Source organism: Arctopsyche grandis, chromosome 11, assembly GCF_051622035.1.
Source record: "Arctopsyche grandis isolate Sample6627 chromosome 11, ASM5162203v2, whole genome shotgun sequence".
Classification (NCBI taxonomy): domain Eukaryota; kingdom Metazoa; phylum Arthropoda; class Insecta; order Trichoptera; family Hydropsychidae; genus Arctopsyche; species Arctopsyche grandis.
The window spans coordinates 29,167,971-29,179,020 of NC_135365.1; the positions used below are offsets into that span (position 1 = coordinate 29,167,971).

At 34.1% G+C, this 11,050-nt stretch overlaps 2 protein-coding genes across 2 annotated transcripts; both read right to left on the bottom strand.

The window, feature by feature from the left end:
* Positions 1-561: 561 nt before the first annotated feature.
* On the bottom strand, positions 562-5,848 carry LOC143918641 (uncharacterized). The gene is made up of 3 exons (XM_077440582.1): positions 5,711-5,848; positions 5,544-5,622; positions 562-5,130 (listed from the first exon to the last, which is right to left on the bottom strand). Exon 3 carries the CDS (start codon positions 5,107-5,109, stop codon positions 562-564), a length of 4,548 nt encoding a protein of 1,515 aa, XP_077296708.1. The 5' UTR covers positions 5,110-5,130; positions 5,544-5,622; positions 5,711-5,848.
* Positions 5,849-8,754: 2,906 nt separating this feature from the next.
* LOC143918786 (uncharacterized) lies at positions 8,755-10,528 on the bottom strand. Its single transcript, XM_077440846.1, has 2 exons — positions 10,359-10,528; positions 8,755-10,280 (listed from the first exon to the last, which is right to left on the bottom strand). The coding sequence occupies exons 1-2, from the start codon at positions 10,390-10,392 to the stop codon at positions 9,016-9,018; spliced, it is 1,299 nt and encodes a 432-aa protein (XP_077296972.1). The 5' UTR covers positions 10,393-10,528; the 3' UTR covers positions 8,755-9,015.
* Positions 10,529-11,050: the final 522 nt, after the last annotated feature.

Genomic DNA, 11,050 nt, shown 5'->3' on the forward strand with positions numbered 1-11,050 from the left:
GATAGTCGTGGGCTGGTCACATCCGAATTATTTTTTCACTACACAGACATACATTTTTTTTCTCTGCAATATTTTAGATCATTGTGGCGCATTAGGGATTCCTGTGCTGCCCAATAGTCCAAACTTAAATAAATAAAAATGAATATACATATGTACATATTACATACATAATACAATGATAAAAATGTTAAAATCGAAATAAAAAAAAAAAAACAATTTAATCGTTAAAATACATATGTATTTTATGCATCCATACATATATTGTAAATCATGACAAATAATTCATAATATTAAAAAAATATATATCTACATATAATACTAAATGAAAAGCTTTTCAGTTTAATTACATTTACATATTTTATTATATGCATACGTCTGGAAAACTTAATTAAAAAATAATGTACCTATACATAAATTTAAATTTTAAAACGTACATCTGTATTAGTATGTCAAAAATATTCAAAAATTAACCAATTCGTTGCATTAGTGGTGTAATATCTAGAATTCCTATGTAGGAACAAAAAGGGAACAATTCAAATTGACATTTTTTAAATTTAAGCATCAACCAAAAAATGAATCTAAGAACTCCATCGTCGTTCTGTGGTTATCTTCGGCCGCTTTGACTGATTCTAACGTTTTTGTTCCTTGATTATCAATTTTGATTCGCCTAGCTTCATTCAGGCTGTCATAATTAATGAAAATTGTATTGTTTTGATCATCGCTTTTCTTAACCAAACTGTCTTCGATCAGAGCCTCCCGACAAAGGATTAACTCGTAGCTGCCCTTATTATCTTTGCGAGCAGTGCGACCTTTAATTTGGGTTTCTTCTTTAACGTCTAAGGAAAAAAAAGTTTGTATGACGTGAACTCCACCATTTTTCTCCACAGTAGTGCTAGTTTTGTAGTCGACACCGCGACCCATGCCTCTCGTTGCCAAAGTTATGGTCTTCGAAATGGCAGCTTCTTCGATCAGCCGCTCCACTTCTGCAGCATCAGTGTTGTTCGTCAATACGTTCAGACGATCGAATTTACTCCCGTGCTCGTTTTTGAATGCATTTATTTCAATGTCGGTTTCAAACAATATTAAAACCGACCGTTCTTTTCCAATGTGAAAATTTGCCCTAGACTGTATTCTGTCTCGCCACGTTTGTTTTGAATCCAAGACGACAAAATCATCTCCCTTGTCGAATTTCAAATTGCAATCGCCAAAGAATGAAGGCATGCTGAATGTTTTCTTTATGTTGTACATTTCTCGAACAGTTTCTTTTTCAAAGTTATTCATCGATGTCAAAGTTCCACTGACGCCTAAAATGTACGAATACTTTTGAGGTAAATTCGCATAAGAAGTCATGCCACAAAATATGGTCAAATAACCATAATTATTATAACCGTTGGGATTGAATTCCGTTATCTTTAATCGGAAATAATTGAATACATTGTAATAATCACAGATAGTATTTTCAGCGTATATACCGTCATTCCTTCTATAACAAACATTTCCGTTGTCATTCAATTTGTATGGGTTTATATACCAATTTGTATCATTTCCTTTTGCAACCTTTGTCGCACAATCGATCATCTTATCGAGATGTTCACTAAAAAGTGATCGATTTGTATACATTTTCTTCTCAATTACGTTACCGTCAGATTCCACTAAAAGTTCATATTCATCAGGTCTACATCGAAAATCTTCAAACGTTAAATAGTCCTCATTTGGTTTACACACTTCGTTTTTAATATATTCCTCGATCTTTTCTACTATAGTAATCTTTTTATAGTCATTTTCTTTCACCATCTTCCATATTGCACACTGCATATCGGCAATAGCTTTCATTTCAATGTTTATACACGAACCGTGTGTATTACCATAGAATTCAGATGAAAAGAAAACGTCCACTTCGTCAATCAATAAAATAGTATCGCCAATACTATTTTGTCTATTCAAAGTCGACAGATTTTTGGTGCCGTGAAGAATTCTCTTTTCGACCAAGTTTCTCAAGTAGTATTTTGTGTTATTGACGAATGGAGCGATCACTTCGTTGGCCATGTCGTCGAAGGTGCCATAAGTCACTCGAGTCTTAATTTTTAATTCGTCGAAAAATTGAGCGAAATCATTATCATCTCGCTTAGCGAGGTATTCACTGTAGCAAACAACACGCACTTTATTTCCCAAGATAGCCAACAACGACGAGAGCAATCCAAGGATTACAGACTTTCCTTGTCCAGTCAGAACTTGTGCGAGACATTTTCCAGTAGTGGTGTCGATGTTACCGACGTTGAGCATCATCAAAATGCACAATATTTGAATGCAATGCGGCTTTAAATACTTTTGAGTGCACTCGATATCCTTCGACACTTGCACGGACCACAGAGCGGCCAAGTGAGCGAGGATTTGGAGCAGTGTTGATTTTTTGAACTCCAACGTCCACTGGTCGATTTTCAAATCAGTCTTGAAGCCGATTAAAAGATTGACGATATATTTTATTTTATCTTTTTGTTGCTTCGTTGAACATTCTCCCATGCATTTCTCGTACTCTTCCAAGTAGTTTTTGAAGCATGTTTTGATTTTTAAAGAGTCTTCGATCGATAACGAGTTTGAAGATAATTTTTGGAACAGTTTTAGGGCCTCGTCTATATCGATTTCATCTTGCTTTCTTATATACCAAAATGATTGTTTAATTATACCTAATCGTTTCTCAAAATCTTTATAGGAATCGCTTTTTTGTACAACGTTGCTAAATGGCTTTGTACTTTCTTCATAGAATGAAGAAAATGAAACATAATCTGGTTGATCTTTAAAATAAAGAAAAGAACTTCTAATAGCTGAAAACAACAATCCGGTAGCCAATAAATTTTCATTATCACTGAATTCGCTGCCGTTTTCCCATTGTTTCTTATTCAACAGTTCGATCGCATCTTGTATCAACTTTTCGATTATATCAATGATGTAATGAGGATAGTTCCCTGTTTTTACAAAGTCTTTTGGTTTTTTCACTTTATATGATGCCTTTTCTAAAGTCAATTTATTCTTCACAAGCTCAATGACATCGTCATTGACATTGGTTGCTTTATATGCCTTTTCTAAAGTCAATGTATTAGTCACAACCGCAGTAAAAAGTAGACCCAACATTGCCCCTGGATTTGATATGTTTTGAGCAATCAATTTATTCTTCACATGCTTGATGACATCGCCATTGACACTAGTTGATTTATTTATTTTCACAAACCAATCAAACGCTATGTTGTCAAAGTCGTCTAAAAATTCGTTGTACGATCTAAAATACTGAACAAGTGAATGTGAATTTACAGTTTTATCGAGAGCCATCAATATAACTTGAAGAAGCTTCGAGGAAATTGCTTTCATTCTTGATTTATGTGGCTCGTAATCAAGTTTGCTATCGATGCTGCCGATTTTCGTTTCTCTTCTGTTCCAATACTGATTGTATTCTTCTATCATATTTTTGAAATTTTCGAACGCTATAGTATCGTATTGTAAATCTCCAGTTGCGTTTTTAATATGCTCCATTTGCCTCATCAATATATCCTGGTCTACTTTCAAATTGTTGTTCTTTAAATAGGGATGCGTATTCCCCATAAAATTGATGATGTTGTGTGTGAACACACGGAATGCTTCGAACGTGTCGTCTTTCGACATTCCAACGAAATTCACAAAATCCAACAACAAAGGTTGAAATAATTCAAAATAGCTTTTATCATTTTCCCCGGACATAACATTATCGACTATGCATAACCATATCTTTCGTTCTTCCTTCATATTCACCAAGTCGTTATTCTTTGAAAACACACTTTTCATATGATCCCATATTGGTTTCCTTTTGTTGAATTGTAAAAATTTAAAGGTGTATTCGTATTCCTTCTTCCTTGGTCTCGGATTGAAATGCGACATAAGTTGATAAATAAAGCTACTTTGCCTCTCAAGAGCTGTATGCAGAAAACACGGCGACTTCCAACATATAGGTTTTTTCGTTTGAATTGATTTCAAAACATCTTCTACGGCACAGTTTGTCTTTTCACTGATCGTCACGACGAGTTCGAACAAACTTTTGAAAAGGTAATAATAAATAGGTCTCGTCAACGGTGAAACTTCTTTAACAGAGCTGTTAAAAGTTTTTACACTTCGAATAAAAGAATGTTGACAGTTATTCAATATATTCACAAAACATTGTTCGTTCGTTACCGATATGATGTCTGAAAACAGTTTTAAATCAGCTTTCGAGACATAGAGGGACTGTTGGATAGATAAATCTCGGAGATCACGAATCATCGTATACGGACAATCTTTGAATAAAATCTGCTTGTGATGCCCCATGCCCTGAGAGACCATTTCTTTCAATTCCGCAGCTAAATTAAATGTGTGTATTTGAAAAGTGTTTTCAATTTTTGGTAATTTTTTGTTTCTTCCATGAAGCGATTCTTCCGAGTGTAAAAACCTTCTTGCAACATCTCTAACATTTTTCGAAATGTGTTCATTGTCGGAGATACTTTGCAGAACCGAAATATTCTCTGATGATTGTTTGGTCTCGAGATAAATTTGTAAGCAATCTTCAGCGCAGTTTACGTCATCGCCGATATTATTAGTGACATCTTTAATGCACTTCATGAAGATTTCGTAATTTTTATTTCGCTCGTCCAACAATCCATCTTTTATAATTTCAGTCACTTTAATTCCATCTATGAAAAAATCACGTAAAATAGTGACATCTTTGAAAACATTCAGCATGCGAAACTTTTCCAAGTTGAAAATTTTCACCCTGGCGATAAAATTCTCCTCGTCCATTGTTAATAAATATCCCGGAGTTTGCTTTCGGATATAGAATGTGTTTTCGTTGAATTTAGGAATGCTGAATTGGCAAGAGAATATTTCAAGTAAACAGTTGTTCTTCCACATTCCCTTAATATAATGCTTCTTATCTTCACTCACAAGCTTCATCGTTTGTGTTGCATCTCCATTTTCAATCTGACTGTCGCTTGCTTTATCGGTTTTAGTATTTTTATTTGTTCTTCCTTTATCATTTTTCCATACGTTTTGCCTAAAGTGCTTCGGAGGACGAATCAGTTCAAGGTCGGATATGTAACCGTCACTTTCCATGACGCTACTTGAGTTTTTTTACTGAAATTCAAATTGAAAAAGAATGATCATTTTATGAAATTAATGATGTACTTATTAAATTTTCATTATTATTCAAACTTAACTAAACAAAACAAAAAAGTATATGATGCCACCATTTAAATAAATACAATATTAAATCATTTTAAAAAATATTAAAAGGAATTTAGCTAATCAGAGACTCTTAGCAAACCATTTCGAAAAACACTCCCCTTATATTAAGTTTTTTTTTGTTTTTTAATAATCTCTAAAATACACATATAGATAAAGTAAAAATCAAAATTGACAACTGATATGAATTGGAGTTAAAATTGATAGTAAAATAATCTCAGATAAGCACATGTCTATAGAACCAACTCAATCACGTATTCTTACAATAAAATTTAAAATTTTGTAAATTAAATTATGTTACTTACGTTATATATAGTATTTATTTTCTATTTTGTCAATCGATTTTTTTGGTCTGCGTGCTGTTTCTCCTGTTAAGATATGGAACTGAAAAAAAATAAAAATGTATAATAGTTAGCATAATAATATTAAACATACATATATATATTTTAAGACATAACTTGGCGTTGAATACCAATCCTAATATGAAGAGAAGTGTGTAGTTGTGATCATCAGCAACTCAGTGGAAGTCTCTGCTGCTGAAAAGAACTGACTATTGACGGGAACTAGTGATAAGTGCGTATATGTGCAAGTACATATCTATTGTATCAGTGGCGTGCGTTACGTCCAAGATTAATTCTTTCCGAATTTTTTCGTGTCTAGTCTAAGTCTAGGTCAAAGTCAAAAAGTCAAGGAAAACCTAAAATTGACCATTTTTTAAAATAATATATGCTGGTTTCAAAGGATTGACGAAAATAAAACTCAAGTACATTCATACAAAACATTATTTATTCAGATACATCTATTGTTCAAAGGCGTAAATATTAAGTTCTAACGACTTATAAAAGTACTGGTCCAGATTTACTCGCCTTGTAGCTTTTATTTTTTCTTCACATATTAATTTCTAACATCTAATACTGTAGCTCTTAATAATTCACTGCTTTTAATATTTTCGAAAATCGTTTGGGACCGGGAATTTGAGCTTGTATGCTCTCGATGATATTTAAATTTTGCCAGTCATCTTCTTGGTTGATCGTTTTCTTGCTGTTCTACTGAAAAAGAGTCTTCTTTTCTCTGCTGATTCTGGCGGTTCCATCAAAATTGTCGATTAAATGAACGAAATTATATTCTTCAAGATTTAGGTCCAGAGAACTACATATTTATATTTCTCTGTTTAGTCATTTCGACTAACATGCTAATAACGTCTTCTTCTTCTTCAGTTTGCATTCTATTGGGGAGTCAAATGATTCCATATATTACTCATGATAGATATTGAAATTTCAGTCCAGGCATCACCAATATTTTTAACAGTTTTATAAATGTCTCGCTCTTTCCAGAATTACTTTGACGATTTGCCTAAATCTGTTTCGTAGGTAATGCTTTTTAAATGTATGTTACATGTGTCATATACATATGTATATACTTTGATCCATTGAAGAATTCACGTAACTCGAGGACTTACTTTAAAGTTAAATTTTTAAACAACATCATCATCTACAGCCATTTCATTTCCCATCCACTGTTGGATGAAGACCTCTCTAACACACTTCTACTCATCTGTTTTGCGCAACTCTAATTTCATCTAACCATCTTCTATGTGGTCTTCCTTTTACCCTTTTGCATTATCTTGGGAACCATTCTAGCACTTTCTTTTGTCCACCTTTCGTCTATTCTTCTAGCCACGTGGCCCGTCCATTGCCATTTCAATCTATTTACTCTATCCACTACCCTTGTCTACGTCTCACCCACGTATTCCGCATCTATTTCCTCGTTATGCCGAGCATACAGCGTTCCATACACTTTTGAGTGCATTAATCTTTGTGTAGCATCTTGGCGTTCAATGTCTAAGGTTTTTGTCGAAATTTTTTGGAACAGTGGAAATTTTTAACATATTTCTTTATTTGAACCACTTTCTACTAATCATTTAAAATATTCTTTCTACATTGCCATTTTGGCCAGGTGTTGGCCAAAATTGGCGCATATCTGTGGCCTCTAAATTTAAGGAGCCTCCAAATTGTTCAGAGAAAAATTATAATTCGGAAATTCCTATGCATTTTTCCATAAAATATTGGAGTTTGCTCTCACCGTCGTCGATTGTTTGGCCTTTCTAGTAAAATTTCCCTGCTATAAAAGAATTCACTAATTAATTACATTAAAAATGGCAGAATATCGGAACAACTTGAAAAACAGTCTTCTGAAAGAACTGAAGAACAGCTCCCTGAAAGGAACGAAGACGAACCTCTTGTAGAAGAACGGAAGAGCAGCTCCCTGAAAGGAATGAATATCAACCTCTTGAAAGGGCCGAAAAACAGCCCTGTACAAGAACTGATGAGCAGCTCTCTGAAATGAACGAAGACCAACCACTGGAAAGGATCGAAAAGCAAACCTGCAGAAGAACTGATGAAGACCCCTTTGGAAAAATTAATGAGCAGCATCCTATAACGTCTGAAGAACAGACTCCTGAAAATACTGAAGAACAGTTTTCTGAAAAATAAAATGAGGAAGAAAGTAAAGGTGAAAATGATACTGTAATGGCTCCCAATGATTATCCTATGGATTTGGCATTGTGGCCAGAGCATACATATATATGAAAAAAATATTCTCTTTTTATTAATAAATAAACCGTGCCATACTGGAGACGTAAAAAAATAAAAGTGGAGTATACATATAGAAACCGTTATCAGTGATAACATAATAGATAATTTTGCGACATCAAAAGCTCGAAAAGTATCAATTTCAAATGTTTTCCTATTTTTTTTGATTATTTGTATAAGTTTGTAAATAGATGTTTGTTTATATAATTGTATAATATATAATTTTTTATTTGTATAATTTTGTAAATAGATTTATATTATTTAATAAATAATTGTAAATACAAAATAGCACACATTTTTGATAATGTACATAGCCTCAATTCACAATTGAAAAAAAAAGTCACTTTATGATTAGTGGGGGAGGGGGGGGGCCTCTAAATTACGTTACGCCTGTGGCCTCCGAAACGCTTAATCCGCCACTGATTGTATGTGTCCAAAAACATAACATGTTCTCTTAATAAGAGACCTCTTGACAACCTTAATCCAAAGTCCCCCACTCGTTTAAACGTTATATAAAAAAAAACCTTATTACTTTCATCCTATAAATAACTATTATTAACCATCAATATCATCGCAAAGCATTTTTTAATCGCTACATTTTTCCAAATTTTCATATGATAAGCATAAGATATAATAAAAACCGGAGATAAACATATTATAAGATATAATAAAAACTTGTTATTACAAATCAAAGTAACAAACTATTCACAGAGCCCAGGATGAAAACTAATACATTTTAAGCTACGGTTTTTGGAACCCAACAGATATTTTTATCAAAAGGATGTAAAGAAAAATAAAAACGAATGCTTAAATAATTACAACATATTTATTATCTTTTAATTTAGATAATATTTATTATATCTACATATATTAATAATACTTTTATTAATGTGGTATTTATGTAGACTCGAGGTTTAAATTTTTTACACTTTTAAGAACCACTCATATATTGGTTTTCATTAATGGCGGATCATATTAATTTCAATTTTGATTCAAGCTGAATAGAAAGCATTTCTTAAGTACAACAATTATAAAAATAAGAAATGCAAAACATGCTAGAAAGTCTATCCTTTCTTCTCCCTAAGATATTCTGACGAATGCAGAGGCAGATCTGTCTTTCTTTTATTTATAAAATATTATTAATCAATTAAATGTGAATATGTGAAATTAATTAGATAACAATAATTCATATTTCCGATGCAGGGTGGTGCTCTTGCATAACAAAAGCGTTATTGTTCTGGTTGCGTACATTCCTCTTCAAAGGCTTAGTCTTCAGGTCGAATTTGGTGAAGAAGATATTTTTAAATTTAGAAAACGAAACTTTCCTGCGAGGGATCTTCTCCACTTCCTCTCCATACAGATCATATATAGTCCGCAGTTTCATCTCGGGCATGAGAAATCTAGCATCGGAATTTTCGCGACGACACGTCGGCATCTTTTTAATGTGATTCACAATGAAGAGCTCATCTTCTTCAGCTATCTTATTCCACCCACCGTGATTGCCCCTCTTGTCAGTTATAGCCTCGTCGGACCTGATCTTTTTCAGCGAGGTGTCGACCCTCTTTGAGGTCGTCTGCAACGTTTTAAGAAACATATTCTTACAAACTCTCACTCCGGATAGGTAATATTCCCGAGAGAACTGTCTCCTCGTTGCTTTGTCTTTACTCTTTTTAGATACATAGCTCCGTTTGACGGGCTTTTCTTTTACGCAAGCGGCAATGAACATAGACTGGCTATTGTATGAGCCGAAATCGTAAAACTTTTGGAATTCCGAGCGTCGTTTTTGTACCGAAATCAAGTCGTTGCATTTGAGCGGGCAGCCGCAGTCGTAGTCGATGAAGTCTTTAGATTCGATCAATTTGTTTCTCGAGTTGACGTGGGGCAAGTTTTTGTATTTTCGTATCCTTATCTCCTCTCTAGTCAGTTCGTACTTTCTCTTTCTGCCCTTGCGTGGTCTAACTTCCATTGTGACGTTTAATGAACCCGTGGAGCTACTCTGCTCGCCGTTCAAATTGTAAGGCGACTCTTCGGCAATAGCATTAGTGTTGAATTCAGCAGCAATAAGGCCCTCTTCAGAGTCAGAAACCCCGTTTACGGGTCCAGATTCTGACTCTTCGGCATTAGCATTGGTGTTAAATTCAGCAGCAATAAGGCCCTCTTCAGAGTCAGAAACATCGTTTACGGGTTCAGATTCTGAATCGCTGCATTCGTATACACACTCTGGTATGAATTGGGAATCTTTGACGCTGTCGTCTTCTTCATATTCTGAACATTCGTTCTCACGATTCTCAACTTTAATGACGACATCCTTCCCACCACGATAATCCTCATTATCACCATTCGCTTCGGGCTCGTTGAACGTTTGCGACGTTGATGGCAACTGTTGCAACGATCTGATGTTGACCACTTTGATGGTATGCATTTTTATAACAGGTGTTATTTGCGAATTATCTACAAAACACAAGTATTAGATCATTCAGTATATAAACATAACAGTATTTGTCACATATTACTTACAAGTCGACTTACCATTTATCGTCGTCAAATTCTGCTGAAAAGCCATAAGTTTTATATTTTCATTGTGTCATTTTAGAAAAACGTATTATTAGTTCAAAAAAGGGCTAAAGAAATTACAATAACACGTCAGACTATGCAATGAGATGACATCTGTCAGTTTTCATTTGAACGGTGTTGCCAGTGTAATAAAATTGTATCGATCTGAAGCCGTCACAATTACAGGCCACGTTTATAAATGAAAATGATTGGATGCATCAATAAAAGTTTTCTTTTCTATTTTTTTACTAATACAAATCAAAGATTTGAATTTCATCGTCGAATGCAACAAGAAAGTTGACTACTATTTAATGATGTCATAATATTGTAACCAAAAACCACATTGAAATGGTAAACGGACTACTAGTCATATGTGAACCAGTCACGGGACAACTGGTCGCTCTAGATCGGTCACACATGATCACCCGTCACACTAAAACTGGTCACACCCAAAAATTCGACTATTTTTAGGTGTTCATTTCACTAGTTAAAAATTTCCTGAAAATGCGCACGAACTTATGGACTGACCTGATACATCAGCATGCGAAATAGAGGGTTCGGTGATAATTCCGCAAAAATCGATGTCGCACAAGTCATTAAAATCTCGAATACGGAACATCTGGTATCCAAAAACTCCATAAATCGAAAGGTACCCGTGCGAAATATTG